The sequence below is a fragment of the Bombina bombina genome, chromosome 9 (assembly GCF_027579735.1).
Source record: "Bombina bombina isolate aBomBom1 chromosome 9, aBomBom1.pri, whole genome shotgun sequence".
In the NCBI taxonomy this organism is placed as follows: Eukaryota; Metazoa; Chordata; class Amphibia; order Anura; family Bombinatoridae; genus Bombina; species Bombina bombina.
The window spans coordinates 218,677,660-218,701,818 of record NC_069507.1 but is presented as its reverse complement, the minus strand read 5'-3'; the positions used below and the strand labels follow the sequence as shown (position 1 = coordinate 218,701,818).

At 43.1% G+C, this 24,159-nt stretch overlaps 1 protein-coding gene across 9 annotated transcripts in view; it reads left to right on the top strand.

The window, feature by feature from the left end:
• TACC2 (transforming acidic coiled-coil containing protein 2) overlaps positions 1 to 24,159 on the top strand; it is a 302,667-nt gene that overhangs the window by 71,309 nt on the left and 207,199 nt on the right. For 5 of the 9 annotated variants that reach the window (XM_053692632.1, XM_053692634.1, XM_053692630.1 and 2 more), the window contains exon 4: positions 9,599 to 9,762. The exons of the other annotated variants lie outside the window; for them this stretch is intronic. In XM_053692632.1, the coding sequence (XP_053548607.1) occupies positions 9,599 to 9,762 (164 nt within the window). The remainder of the gene's footprint in view (positions 1 to 9,598; positions 9,763 to 24,159) is intronic. 9 annotated transcript variants of the gene reach the window in all.

The following is a 24,159-nucleotide window of genomic DNA, read 5'->3' as shown; positions in this document are numbered from 1 at the left end:
TGGGGGCTCCTAACCGCTCCAACCCCGTCGATCGTTGCCTGTAGAGTGACAGGCATCGCCGGGGCTTCACGTGATGCACAGTGACATCACGCGCAATAACGTGATGACGTCACCGCGCAACTTTATTTATACTTAACAATGTTAAGTATAGGAGGAGGGGGCATGCTGCTTAGAAGCCTGTATCTCAGCTACAGACCCCCAAGCCCCACTGTTGGAAAGGGAATCACCTAACCTTTCCAACAGTGTAAGTCTTGGGGGTCTGTAAAAAAAAAAAAAAGTTAAAAAATGTTTTTTCAAAAATTAAAAAAACCTTAGAAAATATTAGCACCCAGGTGAGAAAGTGCTTAGCACTCAAAGGATTAAATAGAATTTTATCAGCTACTATAACAATCAGGATACTTGGGTATGCTGCTGCTATATTATCTTTGGGATGGGTGAGGTTATGTATGGTTCTGAAGGTGTATTGTGATGTGCCATATCAGGGTTAAGTGGAGACAAATTGTGTTTGTACACAGAGAGCTGTCTAGGATAGATTTTCATTGGCAGAGCTACTGGAAAATTTTAGTTCACAGCTGCCGGCCCGGAAAAGCATGCAGGGTCCTCTGAGTATTTGTGAGTTATGTCTTTCTTGCAGTGCTATGGCCCTGTAATGGTGATTGTAAAGTTTCACTCTATTAAAGGGGTGTTTATAACATTTATTTTGTTTATTCATAGTATATATCAGGGATTTAAAAGTGCAAAAAGTGTTCTAATTTGTTTTAGCATTTTATTATGGCTCTGTTGCGTGTATATAACCACTGCAAATGGTTTAAACACATATGGGAAGCATTAATAAAGGGACAGTATACACCTTGTAATTTCTAGACACTTGGTATAGCTGAGTCAGCAAAGTCTAAACATTTTTAAACAAATTAACATCTAGTTTGCTCCAGTTATTTTTTAATAGCCAAAACCCACCCACCAATTGCCTTATTTGGAAGAGCCAATCCGGGCTTGAGTCTGCAGACAACTACGCTAACCACAGTTATAATGTTAGTATAAATTGCATTTTTTTACAGTTCTTATCAGTTAAAGACAGGAAATATATGTAGCAAGGTTTAGCCATGGGAAGTCAACAGAGTGCCTTTCAATTTCTGCGAAAGAAAAAAACAACTAATGTACATACCTAAATTACAGGAAAAGGGGCCAAAATAAATAATGAATGTATAGCTCAAAGTTATTTTATTATGCATAACAAAACATTTTATATCAAAATCTCAAGGTGTTTACTGTCCCTTCAATCTGCATTGGCAGCCTTTGAGGCTTTTTGGTGCAGGTGCAACAACAAATTTAAGTAGAAACTTTAGCCTCTCCGCTCCCCCAGAGGTGGCGGGATAAACCCCCCCCCCCAAAACTTGTATGTTCATGATGACTGGCATTCTCTGCTCTTGTGTAATTGGTTGCCTGGGGACATGGGGGGGGGGGCATTGCACAAGAGAGCTCTTGTGCAGTGTTAAATTTTGCCATGTGATGCTGCACCGCAAGTGGCGATTGCAGGTTATCTACTTGAGAACTTGTCCACCTGCAATCTTATATTACTTATATAGTTAAAGTCAGGTCCAGAGTAGCAATGCACTACTGGGAGCTAGCTGAATACATCTGGCAAGCCAATGACAAGAGGCATATGTGCATGGCCACTAATCACCAGCTAGCTTCAGTAGTGCATTGCTGCCTCAGAGCCTACCTGCCCTTGAAAATCTTGTAAATTTGATATTAGCAGTACATTGAATGTTTTTTTTTGTTTTTTTTTTTAATTGCTAGCTCTGTTTTAACCATGAAAATTTAATTAAAGGGACAGTCAACACCATAATTTTTGTTGTTTAAAAAGATAGATAATCCCTTTATTACCCATTCCCCAGTTTTGCAAAACCAACTCTGTTATATTAATACACTTTTTACTTCTGTGACTAACTTGTATCTAAGCATCTTCTGACCGCCCCTAATCACATGACTTTTAGTTATTTTGCATATAGTTGCATTTTAGCCAATTAGTGCAGTGTCTGCCACTAGCCACGGGCGTGATCACAATGCTATCTATATGGCCTACATGAGCTTGCTCTCCCCTGCTGTGAAAAGTTAATAAAATAGAGGCGGCCTTCAAGGGCTTAGAAATTATCATATGAGCCTTCCTAGGTTTGCTTTCAACTAGAATACCAAGAGAACAAAGCAAAATTGTTGATAAAAGTAAATTGGAAAGTTGTTTAAAATTACATGCCCTATTTGAAAAATGAAAGGTTTTTTTTGGACTTGACTGTCCCTTTAAATTTCATGCCCCTTTAAACTGATCTTGAAACTAACAGGGAATTTATGTTTATACACAACTCATCCCTAGGGACAGGTCAGTTATTGGCTAATAAGGGCAATTCCCAAAGCTTTATTGGTAGACAGTGGCTCGCTCCAGAAGCATTTTTTTTTTTTTAATGTATTTTAATGCACAGTTTTAGATAAAAAAAAGAAACTGCCCCTTTCCAGGGCAAATACAGTTTTATTCCTTGAAGTTTACAGGTAGAAACTTTTGAGTGTGATTCTGGCCCCTAGCTTTATATTTGTTTTATTGCATCACATGTGACGTGAATCTAGATTGGCTGATTTATAGTGATGGTTCAGGCCACTTCTACATTATTTCAGGACAGTGTTGAGCTCTGTATTGTATATTTACTGAATACAACCATTGTATTGTAGGGCGGTTGGGAGAGTAGTATATATGGCGTTTTCCTACCTGCCTTCTGCGCTGTATGAATTGAAAATAAAGGAATCAGGACCACAACAAAAACATTAATATGTTCAGACCCACCCAGAATATTATAACTAAGAAGGAACAAGAGTTTCCACAAACTGAGGCTTCATGTATCAGACATGAAATTCACAAAATCTTAGTGAAATTAGCAAAATGCAAATACGGTGCAAGTTCTAAATATAGATTTAGGGGTTAATAGGTTTATTTAGTGGCAGTGATGTGGGAGGTAAGAGGTTTAGGGGTTAATAACTTTATTTAGTGGCGGCGATGTCGGGGAGCGGCGGAAGAGGGGTTAATATCTTTATAATAGTGTGGGCGATGTTGGGGTGCTGGGGAATAGGGGTTAATAACTTTATTTAGTTGTCGGCGATGTTGGGGAGCAGCAGAATAGGGGTTAATAACTTTATTATAGTTGCGGCGATATCGTGAGCGGCAGATTAGGGGTTAATAACTTTATTTAGGTGTTGGCGATGTCGGGGGCGGATTAGGGGTGTTTAGACGTGGGGTTTTATGTTAGGGTGTTAGGTTTAAACTTTACTTTTTTTGCCCCATACACATCAATGGGGTTGCGTTACGGCGATCTCCATTCTGCACTTCAGGTGTTAGTTTTTTTTCTAACAAGCTCTCCCCATTGATGTCTATGGGGAAAGCGTGCACAAGCACGTCAAAGCAGCCCTTAGATTTTGTGCGGTATGGAGCTCATCGCCACCATATCGCACGCATCAAGGCGGCTTTTCAAAAACTTGTAATGGCAGCGCTATGGAGGGTGAAATAACGCAACTTTTGTTGCGTTCGTTTCGCACCCTCTGTAGCGCAAAACTTGTAATTTAGGTGATAGTGTTTAACCCCTGCAAAGTTAATTCCATATAGAAGGCAAGTTCACATGTTTCCGGGCAAGACCTGGTCGATGACTGGTGCCTACAATCCTGATTGGTTCACCAGTTGTGTCCTGTTCAGGAGCTGCAATCCTGGGCACACCAATTGCTCTATAACTTGTCGGGCAGCACATGGGGAGGATATGGCTGCCTTAAATAATAATATAATAGTGCCCAAGTCTAGGATTGCCTGGTGTCCAGTATTGAACAGGACAGTCCAGTATTTTTGCAGGCCGCCCAGTAAAAGCTATACAAAAATACTGGACACTAGTGTCCAGTTTTTTAAAGTCCCTGGGTGTCAACTAAATTTAAAAGGCCCCTATGCCTCTAAGCAATACAAACCTGGCCCTAATAAAGGGTTAAAATCCAGCACTGTTTGATGTGTTACTGGCAGTCTTGGGGCTATTAAATAACTACTTTATAAGTACTCCTGGTGATCAAGGGGATCAAATCACTACTGTGTATGACTGTTACTGGCAGCCAGATAGGATAATGATTTGCTTTGTATGATTTGTATTCAGTTGTGAATATATAGATAGTAGGGTCAAGGGTGAGGTCTAAGAAAGACCTATTGAGGGGGCTATTGTATGATCTCACCCATCACCTGCATCCAGTCACCTACAGGTTGGCCATTACTTTTGCCTTGAACAACTGACAATCCACCCAAGTCACTTATTGGTGCCTTTTAGTCAAGCATCATATATTTATACTGCGTTCTGCCATCTTGGAACTTAGGTATTCTTGTAGTCTGTGACAGAATTGGTGCACATTGACACATCAATGACGCTGATGGCTATATGCATGTATGGTACAGAGAAGGAGCTTTTCATTTTTTCCAGTGGCTGAATTATTTTATATTACTCATGTAGTCTTTAGTTTTATATATGTCCTGTAACATTTAAACATTGTGTAAAAAGTGCATAAATGTAAACCTCACGCTCTGTATTATGTGCGCTAACTCAAATTGCATGAAAGAGCCAGCAACATCCCTTATCTGTGAATGGTCACCACTTCTGTCACAGGCTGCAAGAATAGATGCGCACCCAATCTAAAAATGCAGAGCTTTACCAACAAGCACCTGCAAATGGTTAAAACAAAAGAACTGCCCATATGTTTAACTGCTTTGCATAAGTTTAACATATAGGGCTCCATGTACTAAGCCGTCAATTCATCCGTCATTTTAGACGCGGATAAACTCGCCGTTACTCGCCGCGGGCGAAATGGTGTCCGCTGTCACTATGTACTAATAATCCCCCAATAAATAGACAAGTCTAGCCTGCCGCGAGCAGTGGCGGATTATTGATAAATTTGACGTCTCGCTCGCTGCGACTAAGCTGATGTACTTAACTTTCAGTTGAATTGTCTGGCCAATTATTAACACGTGACATGCAAGGTGTCACGAACATCATAGTAGTCGCGGGAATAGAATTTTGCTCCTATAAAAGTTCAACTTATCTAAACAACTTTATTATTGTTCTAAATTTTTTGAAGAGTGATAACAGAGCGTTATTTTTGTAATATTTATTTACAATTTGGATATGGCTTCATCTGGATCTAATAATATATAAATATTAATATAAAAATAATTATAAAGATTGACAACTATACAATACAAATTTAAAATATAGATTACTCTTTAATTACAGTCGACAAATTTGGCGCAATTTATGTACATGGAAATGAGAGACAAATTAGACGCCAGTTATGCTGTACAATGCTGATATTACTGCCTTTTATATATGTCTAGACTGGCGTCTAGATTGACTTTCCTATTGTTTTGTACCTTGCCCGCCACCTAAAAGGTGGCGAGGCAAAAATAACGAGGTGGGAGCGGAAATTGTAGCGAGCGGACAAATAGATTTTTTAGTACATTCGTTTTTGGCGAGTTGGTGGTCAAATGTGTCTAATTACAGTGAAAAATGGAGAGGTAGCGAGGTTTGGCGGATAAGTACGCTCGCAATTTTAAAGATGCGAGTTTGAACATAGTTGACGACTTTGTACATATCAGTTTGCGAGTTTTGACGCTAGATTTGTTGCGGGTAGCTCGCTGACTGCTTAGTACATGGAGCCCATAGTTACCAGTAATCATTTAGGCAAAAATAAAATAATCTAGCCAAGTACATTATTGTCCCTATAAATAAGCCGCCTTTATAAATAACAACTAAGCCTTATTCATATGAGAACAACTTGTAGCAAATCAAACAGAGACCACAGTGTGTAACAGAGGGACAGAGTGTGAACATGACAGTGTCATCATCTGGTTTCTGAGTGGTAGATGAAGAGATCTTCAGGAACTTGAGAGCGTGAGAATAACGAAGAACCGCACAATGCCGCCTTTATTAATAAGATTCACATCAAAGATGAAGAGCCCTCGCCAGGCCTGTACGATTTATTAACACCTTTGTATTGTGCTGCATTTTGCACCATAAATTTTCGTTTTTCTCAAAGTCAAGTTACCACTTTTGTCAAGTTTGTTCCAAACTTAATACATATATATATATATACATGTAGCCCTCAGTTTACGCCGGGGTTAGGTTCCAGAAGAAATGGTTGTAAATCGAAACCGTTGTAAATTGAAACACAGTTTATAATGTAAGTCAAAGGGAAGTGAGGGAGATAGGTTCCAAGCCCCTCTTAAAATTGTCATAAGTTACACCTAATATATTATTTTAAAAGCTTTGAAATTAAGACTTTACATGCTAGACAGCATTAAAAACCTAATAAAATAATCACACAACACAGAATATATAATTAAACTAAGTTAAATGAACAAAAACATTTGCTAAACAGCATTATAAACCTAATAAAATAATCACACAACACAGACTTCACTTGCATTTTTCTGAAAACAGTTTATTCTATGCATTCCAATCTGGACTGAGTTATAGACAGGAAGATCTTGTTCCTTTGAAATCTGCTAGATAGCTCAGGTCTGGTTAAACTGATTAATTTCAGCTTGCTTGGCTTTGCTGCAACACAAGCGGACAGCTCCACCTACCGGCTATTTTAATAAATGCACTGCTTCTCGATGCTTTTCAATAGCAGTCACATGACTGGAAAAAAAGGTTGTTATTCTGAAATGGTGTAAATTGAACCGTTGTAAAACAAGGGCCACCTGTATATATATATATATATATATATATATATATATATAGCACCACAACAAAAGAAGAGAGAGAGAATAGAAGAGAGAGTGAGAATAAAAGAGATAGAGAATAAAAGAGAGAGAGAGAGGAGAGAGAGAGACTAGAAGAGAGAAAAATAGAGAGAGAATAGAAGAGAGAGAGAGAGCGCGAGTAAAAGAGCGAGAGAGATAAATAGTACAAATTGAAAAGGCTAGAACAGTACCCAATTGTAAAAGTCACCAGTTAATGGGCTATATTTTTGGTAAAATAACATTGAAAAACAGTAACATTGAAAAAATGGACATAACTCTGCACTATGATTTCAGCAAAGGGCTACAGGGGAAGGTATGTCTACAGATGATACAAAAATGTGTAATAGAGTAGATGTTCTAGTGAGGGTGAATCAAATGAGAAGTGATATAACAAAACTGTAGTATAGGACAAATGACGTGAATCTAAAGTTCAGCATCACAAAGTTTTTGCAGCAGGAATAGTAAGGTTCTTATACCACTTCACAGATCACTAGTTAGTAGAGGCCACATCTTTATAAATATATACATAAACTGGAATCTGAGGCTACTAAAATGGTACATGGTCTAAAAAAATATTACTCAGTAATCTAAACATGTATAGCTCAGAGCAGAGAAATGGTGATATGATAGAAACTGTTTAAATATAGTAAGGACTTAATGAAGTTGATTCTGCACAAATTTGTCACAGAGCAACACCTGAACAAGGGCTCATGATCTGTTATTGAAGGGTAGTACATTCAGGAGTAATTTGCGGAATCACTTCTTCACAGTATGGGTGCGTATTGGGTGATGTCATCGGCACTCCCATGAAGGCTAGTGCCATCCACTAGGCCACCAACGAATACCCGGCCTGTAGTGCGGGGGATCGCCCAAAACAATTTTTTTTTTCTAAAAAAAAATTTTTATTTAAAAAAAAAAAAGTTTGTCCCTTTACTGAAAAAAAGTAATATATATTTTGAGGTGTGTCTCTGTCCACCAATAAGATGTGAGAGTTTTCCTCAGCCAGTCACCTAAGGATGAGTGCACAAACGTAAACTTCCTGTTTAAAAACTTTTACACATCCTTTAAAAAAAATATATATATTTTTTTTTAACCGAGGCTCTGTCATGTGTATGAAATTCATATGGTTACTTTTTACTGACCCTTTAAAGCCATCATTATATGTTATTATAGGAGTAATAGGAGTGTGCACGTGTCTTTAGTGTTTTATGGTAGCAGTGTTTGCAACTATGTATAACATTGCTATAAATATTATTGCAAACACTGCTGCCAGATGACTAGAGATACGTGCACGCTCCTGAGCTCATCTAGGATTACTCTTTAAAGGGACACTGAACCCAATTTGTTTCTTTCGTGATTCAGATAAAGCATGCAATTTTAAGCAACTTTCTAATTTACTCCTATTATCAATTTTTCTTCATTCTCTTGCTATCTTTATTTGAATAAGAAGGCATCAAAGCTTTTTTCTTGGTTCAGTACTCTGGACAGCACTTTTTTATTGGTGGATGAATTTATCCACCAATCAACAAGGACAACCCAGGTTGTTCACCAAAAATGGGCCGGCAGCTAAACTTACATTCTTTCATTTCAAATAAAGATACCAAGAGAATAAAGAAAATGTGATAATAGGAGTAAATTAGAAAGTTGCTTAAAATTGCCTGCTCTATCTGAATCACGGAAGAAAAAATTTGGGTTCAGTGTCCCTTTAACAAAAGATACCAAGAGAACTAAGCGAAATAGATAACAGAAGTAAATTGAAAAGTTGTTTAAAATGTCATGCTCTCAAATCCATTTAAGTGTAATTTTGACTTTACTGTGCCACTAATTTAAAGGGACATTGTACAATAGATTTTTTTGCATAAATGTTTTGTAGATGAGCCATTTCTATAGCCCATCTGGGAGTGTCTATGTAACAATGTATAGTTTTGCTTATTTTTAAATAACATTATGCTGATTTTCAGACTCCTAACCAAGCCCCAAAGTTTTAGATGTATACTGATGTATACTGACTTCAGACTGCTTCTGTTTGTATAATGGGTCTTTTCATATGCAGGGGTGGGGGGAGCTTCTGCTATCAGCCCCTTTCATTGGGTGTCCCGGGCTTATCTTATTAACATTGTTAAAGGGACAGTCTATAATAGAATTGTTATTGTTTTAAAATATAGATAATCCCTTTATTACCCATTCACCAGTTTTGCATAACCAACACACTTATATTAATATACTTTTTACCTCTGTGATTACCTTGTATCTAAGCATCTTTTGACAGCCCCCTGATCACATGACTGTGACTATTCAAAATCTATTGAGTTGCATTTAGTACTGTGTTGTGCTAACTCTTAAATAACTTCCTGGGCATGAACACATTGTTATCTATATGGCCCACAAGAACTAGCAGTCTCCTGTTGTGAAAAGCTAATACAAAAACGTGTGATTAAGAGGCTGTCAATAGAGCCTTTGAAACAGGCAGAATTTTTTAGGTTTAAATGTTAAAGCTCGGGAATGGGTAGTAAAGGCATTATCTATCTTTTTAAACAATAATAATTTTTTGTGTAGGCTGTCCCTTTAAATTGAAAGCTTCTAAGTAAGTTTTTAAAATGTTTTATACAGGATTTTTATATCAGTATCTGTGCATATTATTCTTTATAGTAGTGTCTGTAACATGCAGTTAAATACAAATTGGTGCACACTGCCCCTTTAATGTTATTTGTTGGCCCTTTCAATGTAACTTAAAATAAATAATCTGCTTTTAAATACTTTGTTGTATAACTCTTTGTCACTGTATTACAGGAGCCGTCAGCAGATCCTGTCCCTATTCTTGTTCCCCAGTGGGATTCAGATATCCGAGGAAGGGAGCAATACAGGGAAGGTGCAGAAGGAGATGTGAATACCGCTGCGGTTGTTTACCCTGAAGATCCAAGTGTCCCTGCAGCAAACTCTGGCGCCTATCAACTGTAGGAAACCTTTTCACTAACTGAGACCTCTAAATCTATGTGTATGAGAAGTAACCTAGTAAAAGAATACTCTAATGTGCTAGAGCATTTTATTATAGCTCTGTTGTATGTTACTGTGGTGTCGATCAAAATCCTTTAGAAATAACTTATCTAGCGCATTGTTTGTCAACCGCGGTCCTCAAGTCCCCCCAACAGGTCAGGTTTTCATTATAGCTGATCTAGAGCACAGGTGAAATAATCAGCTGATGAGTGAGAGCAGGTTAGTATCCATGGTTACTGATCAGCTGATTACTTCACCTGTGCACTGGTTCAGCTATTATGAAAACCTGTCCTGTTGGGGGAACTTGAGGACCGTGGTTGAGAAACCCTGATCTAGTAAATTTCAGCAGAAAAGCACAATTAAAGTCTATGCCTATATTTGTAGATAAATAATTTAATACATTTTTTCTAAAGGATTGTAGTCGACCCCTGCAGAGGGGATAAACATATAAAGTCAGCTCCATGCTAGCTGAACACATCTGATGAGCCAATGACAAGAGATATGTGCATAGACACCAATGATCAGCTAGCCCCCAGTAGTGCATTGCTGCTCCTGAGACTACCTAGATATGCTTTTCAACTAAGGAAAACACATTGAATTTGGTTATACTGTATTACTATATCGAAAAGTCTCTTAAATTGCATTTTCTATCTGAGCTGTTTAATTTTGACGTCCATTTCCGTTTAAATGGACTTAAAATCCAAAATGTTCTTTGATGATTCAGATAGAGCATGCAATTTTGAACATTCTAATTTACTTTTATTATCAATTTTTCTTAGTTCTCTTGGTATCTTGGTGTTAAAAAGCAGGTATGTAAGCTCAGGAGTGTGCACGTGTCTACAGCACTATATAGCAGCAGTTTTGCAAGAATGTTATCCATTTGCAAGAGCACTATATGGCAGCACTATTTCCTGTCATGTACTGCTCCAGATGCCTACCTAGGTATCTCTTCAACAAAGAATACCATGGGAACAAAGCAAATTTGATAATAGAAGCGAATTGGAAACTTTTTAAAAAAAATTGTATTCTCTGTCTGACTCATAAATGAAATCTTTGGGTTTTATATCCCTTAATGTACTGACACATGTAATCCATGTAAGGTTCTCTCTAGCTCTATATATTTTGCAACCAGATGAATTCATTCCCAAGGCAATTTTGGTTGAAATAACTGTGTTCAGGAAACGTTTTCCCAAGTTAATGGTATTTCCCCCAAATGTCTCAAAGGAAATACGGAACAATAGCTGATGATATGAGCAGGTCAAGCGGCTATAACAGACCATAGAAATATTTGTATAACTCAGTTTCACAGAGTTTTAAACCAACAATGAAAATAACAAAGAATGCTGCACTTGTCCTTCAGACCTGAAGTAGAACAACAACCCAAACATTATTTGTGTCATTGGGAATGAGAATATTTACTTTCAAATTGTTACTTTCTATCTATCTATTGAGTACTTATAGAGCGCAAACTAATCACCCGTGAAGGTCTCAAGGCCCTAACTTTGTAAGGGAGGTGGATTGTCTGAGGTGCAGCGGGAGGGTGTTCCATGTCTTTGCTGCCATGTGGGAAAAGGATCTTCTGCCCACTGTGGATTTGCTGATGCGAGGGATGACTGCGAGTGCTTGGTCGGCCAATCGGAGTTGTCTGGTGGGGGTGTAGAAATTTACGCGGTGGTTGATGTATTCTGGTCCGATGTTGTGTAGGGCCTTGAACGCGTGGGTAAGGAGCTTGAAGGTAATTCTCTTGTTAATGGGGAGCCAGTGAAGGTTCCTTAGGTGTTCGGTGATGTGACATTGGCGAGGGATGTCGAGGATGAGTCTGGCTGAGGCGTTCTAGATACTTTCGAGTCTCTTTTGAAGTTTGATGGTGGTGCCGGCGTAGAGTGCGTTGCCATAGTCCAACCGGCTGCTGACGAGGGCGTGGGTGACTGTTTTCTTGGTTTCGGTAGGGAAACCAAGGTGGAGAATGTGGAAGCATGTTGAGGTGATGGCATTGATTTGTCGGTCCATGGAGAGTGAAGAGTCCAGGATGAAGCTTAGATTTTGTGCGTGGTCGGTTGGGGTTGGAGGGTGACCGAGGGCTGTGGGCCACCAGGAGTTGTCCCATGCAGATTTATTGGGTAAGAGGAGGAGGACTTCGGGTTTTGTCTGTGTTCAGTTTGAGCCGGTTGTCATTCATCCAGGTGGCGACTGCTGTCAGGCCTTCGTGGACGTTCTTTTTTGGTGGTGGGATCTTGGGTGAGTGAGATGATTAACTGGGTATTGTCGGCGTAGGAGACGATGTTGAGGTCGTGGCGTCGCATGATGGCGGTGAGAGGGGCCATGAAGATGTTGAAGAGGGTGGGGCTCAGCTGTGGGTTTGGAGGAGAAGGGCGAGAGTCTGACTTTCTGGGTCCTGCCCGTGAGGAAGGAGGTGATCCATTCCAGGGCTTTGCTGCAGTTGCCGGCGTTGTGTAGGTGGGTGCAGAGGGTGTTATGGTCGACAGTGTTGAATGCTGCTGAGAGGTCTAGGAGGATGAGGGTGACGGTTTCTCCTCGGTCGAGCATGGCGCAGATGTTGTCTGTGGCAGTGAGGAGGGCGGTCTTGTTTATGTGGTTGCTTCTGAAACCGGATTGGGAGTGGTCCAGGGTGTGGTTGGCCTCAATGTGGTCAATAAGTTGCAAGTTGATGGACTTCTCTATGACTTTGGCCGGGAAGGGGAGTAGAGAGATGGGGCGGTATTCGGGTCCGTGGGGTCTGCCGAGGGTTTCTTCAGCAGGGGTTGGGTTTCAGTTCCGCGTGCTTCCAGATATCTGGGAAGGTGCTGGTTTTGATGGAGCAGTTGATGGTGCGGCGGAGTTCAGGGGCGATGGTGTTTCTTGCTTTGTTGAATATGTGATGGGGGCATGGGTCCGAGAGTGCGCCGGAGTGGATGGATTTCATGATTTTGAGGGTTTCCTATGTGGTGAGAGGGCTCCAGATAGTCGGTGTGGGTAGGTGAATTTTGGTGGGGTGTAGGGGGGTGGGTGGTGGTGGTTGAGTTATGAGGCGTGAAACTGTCATAGATTTCGAGGATCTTGTGGTAGAAGTGTGCAGCGAGGGTATTGCAGAGGTCCTGGGAGGGTGGGATGTCGGCGGTGTTGCTGTTGGGTTTAGAGCAGAGCTTTCCAAACTTTTCATGTTGGTGACACACTTTTTAGACCTACATTATTTCACGACACAGTAATTCAGTTGTACTAGCAAACAGGAAGTTAAACTAATTTGTTTTAAGAGATACGGACACATACATAAATGATATACTAACGAAATGTATTTATAAGTAACAGTATGTATGTTCTAGAATTAATTTTTTTTTTAATAACACCAATAGCTACTTACTATTTTAATGGGGTGTATAAGGTTAATGGGATGAACACAGTTTCTGAATATTTGGTGGAATATTAGATAAAGACACTCGCATTTCATCATCAAGCATTTGTAAGCTTCCACTTCCTATCCATATACCAAGAGCAGGAGCAGCAATGCACTACTGGGAGCTAGCTTAAAAAAAAACCCAGGGACACACCTACACACTGCTGCCGACAAACTAATGTGTCCCGACACACAGTTTGGAAAGCACTGGTTTAGAGAATTCCTTGATGACTGAGAACAACTCCTTGCTGTTGTGTGCGTTAGAGTTGATTCTTTCTTGGATGGCTGATTTTTTGGCAGTTTTTATGAGGTGGTGGTGGGTGGTGATTGCTTCCTTAAAGGCAGCTTTTTCCAGAAGGGTCTTGCTGGATTTCTAGGTTCTTTTCAATTGTCTGCAGTGGTGTTTGGAGTCCTGGAAGGCCGGGGTGAACCAGCTGGCCTTGTTTATGGTTTGGCGGCTGGACGGTTTCTTGAGGGGGGTGAGGGTGTTGGAGCAGTCTGTGATCCAGCGGTGGAGGTTGCGGGCATAGAAGTTGGCATCTGTGGAGGTATTTGAGGAGGATTTGTTTAGGGTGCAGTTGGTCTTGGGTGATGTTGTTCCAGTTTCTGCAGAGTGGGTGGAACTGCCGGAGGTGGGTGGTGGGTTTGTTGAAGGAGAAGTGTATGCAGTGGTGGTCAGTCCACGTAAGTCCCAATTAAACTGGGTTGGGTGGCGAGATATCCAGAAGCTGTTATTAACTTGTATAACTTGATACTGTAACAAGAGAATAAACAGTAATTATATGTGTAATTACTACAAGAGTGAAGCACAGTAATTGTTTATCATCCTATACATGCAGAACCAGCTTCTTATGTTTTCATGCCTTTTAAAACAGTTATATTTAAGTCAAAATAAAATGTGTTCAGATAGAGGTCGCATTTTTTTTAAAGGACCTTGAAACTCAATAGCATTTGCAATAATTGTTTCAATATTTCAGACGATCAAACTGCAGTTTTGAAGGTACAAATCAGAGAACAATACTTTACAAGAGAACTTAGCAAAATTGATAATTTAATTAAATTGGAAAATTGTTAAAAATGTTGTGCTCTATCCAGTACATTCAAGTCTGATGTTGACTTTACTGTCCCTTTAAGGCAGACATCCTAATATCTGGCCTTTATGGAACATATAAAAAAATATCATCAATCTATTTTTCCATAAAAACACACTCTTTGGGACTTTATTTTCATTCACTTGTCATTGAAGACAGTTTAAATACAGATTTGATCTTAGATTGCAAAACAGCATTATCATATAAATTTGAGCATGTATAGGATGTTAATTACTGATCTTAACTCTTGTAGTAATTACACTTATAATTACTGTTTATTCTCTTGTTACAGTATCAAGTTATACAAGTTAATAACAGCTTCTGCATAACTCGCCACCCAACCCAGTTTTATTGGGACTTACGTGTCAGTGTTTGCTGTAAACCAGACACCGTCAATAGCAAAGGACAGACAAGGACATTAGGTTTACAGCAGCAACCCCCAACCATATGACAGAATGAACTTCTTATGGCTTTTAAAACAGTTATATTGAAGTCATTCAGATAGAGGACGCAGTTTTTTTAAAGGACCTTGAAATACAAATGTTTCATTCATGATTCAGACAGAGCATGATATTATAAACAACTTTCCAATTTACTTCTATTATCTAATTTACCTAATTCTCTTATTGTACTTTGTTGAAAAAGATACATAGGAATGCATTGGAACAATAGTGCATTACTGGGAGATAGCTACTGATTGGTGGCTGCACATATATGTCTGTTCTCATTGGCTCACCAGATGTGTTTAATTGGCTCCCAGTAGTGCAGTGCTGCTCCTTCAACAAAGGATACCAAGAGAACAAAGCACATTTTATAATATAAGTAAATTGGAAAGTTGTTTAAAATATTCTCTATCTGAATCGGAAAAGAACATTTTTGAATTTTACATCATATATTTTTTCAAATGTAACCCTTTCTCTTGGTGTTGTTTGTTTAGACAACATTCAAGACTTGTGCCCACTCCTAAACCTACCCCAGTATGCTCTTATGGAAACAAACAATAGCGCAAGAAAGAGGTAAACTTGATAACCTAAGTAAATTGGAAAATGAAGCATGAACATTTGGCTTTGATTAGCATGTCTCTTTAGCCGAAAGTTACAACAGTATATTTAATGTACTTCTATTATGAAACTAAATATTTTCTCGTGATATAATTTGTTGAAAACATACCTAGGAGCTACTAGAAGCTATCTGGTGATTGGTGGCCACACACACGTATCTCTTGTCATTGGCTTACCAGATGTGTGCAGCTAGCTCCAAGTAGTGCACTGCTGCTCCCTATGTATGTTTTCCAACAAAGGATACTGAGAGAACAAAGTGCATTTGACAACAGAAATAAATTGAAACGTCTATGAAAAGTATATGCTCTGTCTGATTCATGGAAGTTTCATTTTGACTTCCATTTAAACACACACAGCTGGTATCAGTAATGTAAAATGAAATACTCTAATTAATTAAAGCATGTCATTGCTGCATAATAATGTCCCTTTAAAAGGATAGGAAAGTACAAATTAAACTTGCATGATTCAGATAGAGTGTGTACTTTTAAGATACTTTTAAATGAATTTCTATTTTCAAATTGACTTTGTTCTCTTGATATCCTTTGTTGAATTTCTTTTGCATAGGATACACTTATGGGAGCTAGCTGGGGATTGGGGAATACACACACATGTCATTGGCTCACCACATGTTTTCATCTAGCATTGCTGCTCTGGAGCTGACTTAACTATGTGTTTAATTTATTTACAGGGGCAATATTAAAATGATCTAACATATAAGAGCATTTTCTATTTGCACTTTTATATCCCTTTAACTTGTGCTAATGTGCTGAAAGCAGTTGATTGTATTTGTGTTTAGGTTGGTTAGGAGAATAGTGGTTACAATGTAACATTATTTACTAATGATCCTTAACCCTTTAAGTGCACTAAATACATTGTGTGGCTTGCGACCACGTGTCATCGTCTGGGGGAGGGGGCTTTTAGAGCTTATTGCAGCTCCCCTGCATTTATACTGCTTACCTGGTGGTTTTTAGGGCAGTGTTTCTCAACCGCGGTCCATAAGTACCCCTAACAGGCCAGGTTTTTATTATAGGTGAACTAGAGCGCAGGTGAAATAATCAGTTGATGGGTGAGAGCAAATTAGTAACCATGGTTACTGATCAGCTGATTACTTAATCTGTGCACTGGTTCAGCTATAATGAAAACCTGGACTATTGGGGTACTTGAGGACCGCAGTTGAGAAACACTGGTTTAGGGCACTTGCAAGCTTTGGAAACCCAGAAGTGCATGAAGCACAAGAAGACCCCTCTATCTCAGCTCCCTTAAAGGGACAGTCTAGACAAAATTAAACTTTCAGGATTCAGACAGAGCAGGCAATTTTAAGCAACTCTCTAATTTACTGCTATTATCAATTTGTCTTCCTTCTCTTGGTATCTTTATTTCTTTATTTGAATATAAGTATAGGAGCCGGCCCATTTTTAGGGTTCAGAACCTGGGTTGTGCTTGCTAATTGGTGTCTATATTTAGACACCAATAAGAAAGCGCTATCCAGGTGCTGAACCAAAAATGTGCTGTCTCCTAAGCTTACATTCTTGCTTTTTCAAATAAAGATAACAAGAGAATATAAAAAAATGTATAATATGAGTAAATTAGAAAGTAGCTTAAAATTGCCTGCTCTGTCTGAATCATGACTAGACTATCCCTTTAAGACCTAGAAACCCCCAAGACCCACAGTTTGAAAGGTAATTTCATGCTTTTAAATACTCTTTTAACAGGCCGTCAAAAAAAAAAGGCCTAGAGACCCTCAAGACCCCTTGTTTTAAATCCCAGAAGCCCCCCTTTAAAAAAAAAAAGTTTTAATAGCCAGGTGATCAAATGTGCATTTATTTGCATAGAGGCTTGGGTTGCCGCCTCGGCCATGTTTTCCTGGAAATGAATGAGTTATGTATGCTGCACAGTAAGCAGGGGGGAACATGTATTGTGCCTCTGGACATCACATGACTAGTGCTAATGAACAGCACAATACATGTTCCCCCCTGCACACCCTGCAGCATGTGTAACTCATAAGTGCCCAGGGAAACATGTCCGAGGTGCAACCCTACCCCCTGCACACCCTGCAGCATGTGTAACTCATAAGTGCCCAGGGAAACATGACCGACGTGGCAACTCTACCCCCTGCACACCCTGCAGCATGTGTAACTCATAAGTGCCCAGGGAAACATGTCCGAGGTGTAACCCTACCCCCTGCACACCCTGCAGCATGTGTAACTCATAAGTGCCCAGGGAATCATGTCCGAGGTGCAACCCTAGTTCCTCCCTGCACACCCTGCAGCATGTGTAACTCATAAGTGCCCAGGAAAACACTACCGAGGTGCAACCCTAGTTCCTCCCTGCACACCCTGCAGCATGTGTAACTCATAAGTGCCCAGGGAATCATGTCCGAGGTGCAACCCTAGTTACGCCCTGCACACCCTGCAGCATGTGTAACTCATAAGTGCCCAGGGAATCATGTCCGAGGTGCAACCCTAGTTCCTCCCTGCACACCCTGCAGCATGTGTAACTCATAACTGCCCAGGAAAACATGGCCGAGGTGTAACCCTACCCCCTGCACACCCTGCAGCATGTGTAACTCATAAGTGCCCAGGAAAACATGACCGAGGTGCAACCCTAGTTCCTCCCTGCACACCCTGCAGCATGTGTAACTCATAAGTGCCCAGGAAAACATGACCGAGGTGCAACCCTAGTTCCTCCCTACACACCCTGCAGCATGTGTAACTCATAAGTGCCCAGGAAAACATGGCCGAGGTGTAACCCTACCACCTGCACACCCTGCAGCATGTGTAACTCATAAGTGCCCAGGAAAACATGACCGAGGTGCAACCCTAGTTCCTCCCTGCACACCCTACAGCATGTGTAACTCATAAGTGCCCAGGAAAACATGGCCGAGGTGTAACCCTACCCCCTGCACACCCTGCAGCATGTGTAACTCATAAGTGCCCAGGAAAACATGACCGAGGTGCAACCCTAGTTCCTCCCTGCACACCCTGCAGCATGTGTAACTCATAAGTGCCCAGGAAAACATGTCCGAGGTGCAACCCTACCCCCTGCACACCCTGCAGCATGTGTAACTCATAAGTGCCCAGGAAAACATGACCGAGGTGCAACCCTACCCCCTGCACACCCTGCAGCATGTGTAACTCATAAGTGCCCAGGAAAACATGTCCGAGGTGCAACCCTACCCCCTGCACACCCTGCAGCATGTGTAACTCATAAGTGCCCAGGGAAACATGTCCGAGGTGCAACCCTACCCCCTGCACACCCTGCAGCATGTGTAACTCATAAATGCCCAGGAAAACATGACCGAGGTGCAACCCTACCCCCTGCACACCCTGCAGCATGTGCAACTCATAAGTGCCCAGGAAAACATGTCCGAGGTGCAACCCTACCCCCTGCACACCCTGCAGCATGTGTAACTCATAAGTGCCCAGGAAAACATGTCCGAGGTGCAACCCTACCCCCTGCACACCCTGCAGCATGTGTAACTCATAAGTGCCCAGGAAAACATGACCGAGGTGCAACCCTAGTGTTACGGTTACCCTTAGTCTCGCTGAGAGATGGACCGCTTAGTAGCCTGGATTCCTATTGCTGAAGAGGGGAGAAACTGCTTTCCATAGTATTCTATATGAGTCTCGCAAATGTAGAATAATCCCCCTTAGCTGTAGTACAGCTAGGATACCCTTCTGCCCACAAAAACGAGTCAACGCTGCGATTGAGGGACAACCAAGAACTGAGGACTGGGATGCCCAGCCTGCTTTTTATTTAGGTTACATGCACACAGGGCACTCCCAGGGGGGGAAGCATAAAATCCCCCATCACACATTTAGACAAAGCCCTGGGACAGGCCACCGCAGATAACAAGTACACACAAGAAAACAATTGAGTCCTTCTTATCACCTAGCAGTGAATGCTTATCACAAACTTAATTACAGTACACAATATGCTAGGAAACCTGCCTCAGAAAATAGTTTTCTCAAAACTGAACAGAGTTAACCCTTTATGAAATGATACTTGTTACAGTTTTCTTGGAGCCCTTCTTAGGCGCTGGCTTGGCTGGTTCAGGCATTGCTGCTGGGAAATAAGTTTCTTCACAACAAAATAACTAATGCTTCTGTAACAGTGCTCCCTTTCTGTGGAACACTCTGGCAGACACGGTCTGACCCCTTTTCGGGGCAGACTAAGGCTGTCCAGACCGCTGGTTATGCGGGGCTGAGGTCGGTTTGTCTGGACAACCCGTCGGCGTTGCCATTCTGTTTCCCAGGTCTGTAAGTAATGGTGAAATTGAAGGGTTGCAACGATAAACTCCAACGTAATAGCCTGCCATTATCTCCAGAGACCCGGTTCAGCCACACCAACGGGTTATGGTCGGTGACCAGAGTGAACTCCTGCCCATATAAATAGGGAGTCAATTTCTTTAATGCCCACACCAAAGCCAAACACTCCTTTTCGACCGCTGCATAGCTGACTTCGCGGGGCAGGAGCTTCCGGCTGATGTAGGCAACTGGATGCTCCCCTCCATCTTCGCCTACTTGGCTGAGGACGGCTCCCAGCCCGAACATGGAAGCATCTGTGTGGACGATAAAACGTTTGTTAAGGGCTGGAGCCGCCAAGACAGGAGCGTTAATTAGAGCATTTTTGAGAGCCTGGAAAGCCGTTTCACAGTGGGGAGACCACAGGACCTGTCGAGGTAAGTTCTTCTTGGTCAAGTCAGTCAGGGGTTTGGCAAGTGTGCTGTAGTCTGGTACGAACCGTCTATAGTACCCTGCCGTGCCCAGGAAGGCTAGGACCTGAGTCTTAGTGATGGGGGTGGGCCAATTGGCGACAGCTTCTATCTTGGCCGGCTCTGGTCGCTGCTTTCCACACCCCACCCGGTGACCCAGGTACTGTACCTCGGCCATCCCAAAGTGGCATTTTTCTGGCTTCAGAGTCAGGCCAGCAGCCCGGATCTGATCCAGAACCATTCCTATGTGAGCTAAGTGGTCCTCCCATGACTCACTGTGGATCGCTGTGTCGTCCAGGTAGGCGCAAGCAAAACTCTGGAAGCCATCCAGGAGCCTATCCACCAAGCGCTGGAATGTAGCTGGGGCATTCTTCATCCCAAACGGCATTACCCTAAACTGATATAAGCCGAATGGGGTGACGAATGCCGACTTGGGGATAGCCTCCGGGGCCAGGGGAATCTGCCAGTAACCTTTGCAGAGGTCAATAGTGGTCAGGTAATTTCCCCTGGCTATACGATCGAGTAGCTCGTCTACCCTGGGCATAGGGTAAGCGTCCGTCACGGTCTTTTCATTGAGCCTCCGATAGTCTACGCAGAACCGGGTGGTCCCATCTTTCTTGGGCACCAAGACAACTGGGGAGGCCCAGGGACTATCGGAGGGCTCAATTACCCCGAGTTGGAGCATCTCATCGATCTCCTTCTTCATTCCTATCCTAACTGCTTCGGGGATTCGGTACGGAGCCTGGCGCAAGGGAGCTTGTCCCGGAGTATCTACCTGGTGGGTGGTTAAAGTAGTGTACCCTGGCTTCGGGGAGAAGGTGAGGTGTTTGGACTGTAGGAGTTGGTTGAGCTTCTCCCTTTCAGTGGGGCTAAGTCGGTCTCCTATCTGAACCTGAGCCACTATACCTGTGGGGAGACTCTTTTCTAATAGGTCTGGAATGGGTAGACTGTCGGGGCCTTCCTGAGGGGAACAACATACGGCCGTCACGTTCTCTGGTCGCTCAAAATATTCCTTGAGCATGTTTACATGGAATGTCTTTCTAAGATTGTTGTCGTGGCAGCTAGCTATCACATAAGTGGTGTCTCCCCTTTTCTCTACGATCTGGTAGGGGCCCTGCCAGGACGCCTGCAATTTGTCTGTCTTCACCGGCTTAAGTACTAACACCTTTTGTCCTATGGTAAAGATTCTCTTTCGGGCCCCCCGATCGTACCATACTTTCTGTCTTCTCTGGGCCGACTGGAGATTAGCCCGCACGGATTTGGCTAATTGCTCCATTCGGTCCCTGAGTTCCAGCACGTATGGCACAATGGGGACACCGTCAGTCTCCATCTCTCCCTCCCAGTGCTCCCGGATCAGGTTTAGGGGTCCCCGTACCTTTCTTCCGTAGAGCAACTCGAAGGGAGAGAACCCTGTCGTTTCCTGGGGCACCTCCCGGTAAGCAAAAAGGAGGTGCGGCAGGAAGCGTTCCCAGTCTCGGTATTCCTGAGTGAACGTCTTGAGCATTTGCTTGAGGGTCCCATTGAACCTCTCACACAGCCCGTTCGTCTGGGGGTGGTATGGGGAGCTCAGGAGGGACTTAATTTTGCAAACCTGCCAGAGTTGTTGGGTCAATTCAGCCGTAAATTGGGTGCCTCGGTCGGATAGGATTTCTTTTGGAAATCCTACCCGGGAGAACACCTGTACTAGTGCATTCGCTACCGTATCCGCTTGTATGTTGGATAGGGCGACAGCCTCTGGGTACCTGGTAGCGTAGTCCACTACGGTAAGAATGTAGCGCTTACCGGAGGGACTAGGGGTAGCCAGTGGTCCCACTAGGTCAATAGCAACCCGGCTGAAGGGTTCCTCTACAATGGGCATATTTACTAGATGGGCTTTAGGGTGATCGCCTCGCCTTCCTACTCGTTGACACACATCGCAGGTGTTACAGTAAGTTCTAACGTCGGCGTGTACCCCTGGCCAAAAGAACGTGTGAGTAATGCGGTGTAGGGTACGGGTTACAGCTAGGTGGCCTGCTAAGGGGATGTCATGGCCTATCTTGAGGATTTCTTGACGGTATTTGTGGGGCACTACCAGCTGTCGCCTACGCTGTCCCCTTTTCTCTGTCCAGCGGTATAGTTTCCCTTTTTCCCATAAGAATGTTTCATTATCTGCCCCGCCCCCTCCGGTCTCTGCTCGTTCCCGGTACTTTTGTAAGGTCGGGTCAGTCTTAGACTCTGTCTCGAAAGCATCTGAGGTGTCCCAGGGTATGGGGCCTAACATGTCAGGCAATGTCGGGGTAGGTCTTACCTGTGTCTCCCGCACTGGTGAGAGTTCTCGCTCCGTCCGGGCTTGGGCCCGTGTAGTCACTGGGTCCGCCTCGTTGTTGCATACTGGAGCATAGGCAGAAGTCATGGGGCCCAAATCATTGCCCAGTAGTACTTCGGCAGGTAAATTATCCATTATGCCCAAGTTCACAGCCCCCTTTCCCGCTCCCCAATCAAGATGCACTTTAGCTGTTGGAATTTTGTACACATCCCCCCCCGCCACTCTAACGGCCACAGTCTGTCCAGATCGCTTGTGCTCCGGCACCAAATGACTCTGTACCAGCGTGATAGTAGCCCCTGTGTCTCTCAATCCCTCGGTAGATCGCCCCTCGAGCCATACCTTCTGCCGATGGTGCTGGCGGTTATCTGAGGCAGCATATACAGGGTCCGCCTCGTGAAGCGGCCCCAAATATTCCTCCATAGGGGCCTCTTGGTTAACACAGAGGGTCCGGGCCGGACGATATGCCCCAGAGGGGTAATTGTAATTCCTGGGTGTCTGGTGCGTATTAAGGGGGCAGCTAGCCATGAAATGCCCTGGTTGCTTGCATCGGTGGCAAGTCGGTCTGGGACGCTCAGAGCTGTTATTGGGTGGTCCTGAGTGTCGGGCGGGCCCTGCGGGCACCGGGGCTCGGAATTCAGCACGAGGGGGTGCACGGTAAACCTCTCTGGGTTCGTGAAGACGGGAGTCATAATGTTCATCGGCCAATTTGGCTGCTTCTTCTAAGGTAGAAGGTCGCCTGTCTCGCAGCCATTCCTTCCCTTGCTGTTCCATGCCATTATAAAAATGTTCTAAGAGAAACAATTGTAAAATTTCCTCACCAGTCACCGCTTTACTTCCGCTCATCCAGTGATTTGCCGCTCTCCGCATTCGGTGCGCCCATTCCATATGGGTATCGTTAGGCTTCTTTTTCGTGCCCCGAAACTGTCGGCGATACGCGTCCGGAGTTACTGCGTACCGTCGCAACAGTGTCTCCTTAACTAGCTCATACTGTGTCACTTCCTCAGCACCCAGAGTACGAAAGGCTTCCAGGGCTCGCCCGGATAGTTTCCCAGACAATATCGTGGGCCACTCCCTGTTGGGAATCTGGTGCAGGGCACATTGCCTTTCGAAGTCCGCCAAATATTCATCAATCCCTGTCTCGCTCTCTAGGAAGGGTCGAAATGCCGCATAGGGTATCTTGGGCCTCCCAGCATTTTCGACAGGGATGATTACCTGCGGGGCTTCAGCATTGCGGTGTGCGTTCGCTAGGTTGAGTTCGTGGGCTCGAGTCTCTCGTATATCCTTGTCCGCTTCCGCCATCAACTGCTGTACCAATTCCATGGAGGGGTTCGGCCCGTACAGTGAGAGCCTCTCCCGAACAATCCTGGTTTTTTCGTCACTAATCGTGGTCGGTGTTTCCGCCATTGTGAAGCTCTGATCCAGTTCGGTCAATTCTGCGATCAGCTCTCTCCTCGGCCGGTTGCTGGCGTACCCCCCTCTGCTTTCAAGTAAATCCTTTAGGGTTGTACGCTTCAATTTTTCGTAAGCGCTCTCCATCCGTTCTGTACCTCTCCTAGGAAATCCAGGAAAAATCCCACCGCTGCCGCCAAATGTTACGGTTACCCTTAGTCTCGCTGAGAGATGGACCGCTTAGTAGCCTGGATTCCTATTGCTGAAGAGGGGAGAAACTGCTTTCCATAGTATTCTATATGAGTCTCGCAAATGTAGAATAATCCCCCTTAGCTGTAGTACAGCTAGGATACCCTTCTGCCCACAAAAACGAGTCAACGCTGCGATTGAGGGACAACCAAGAACT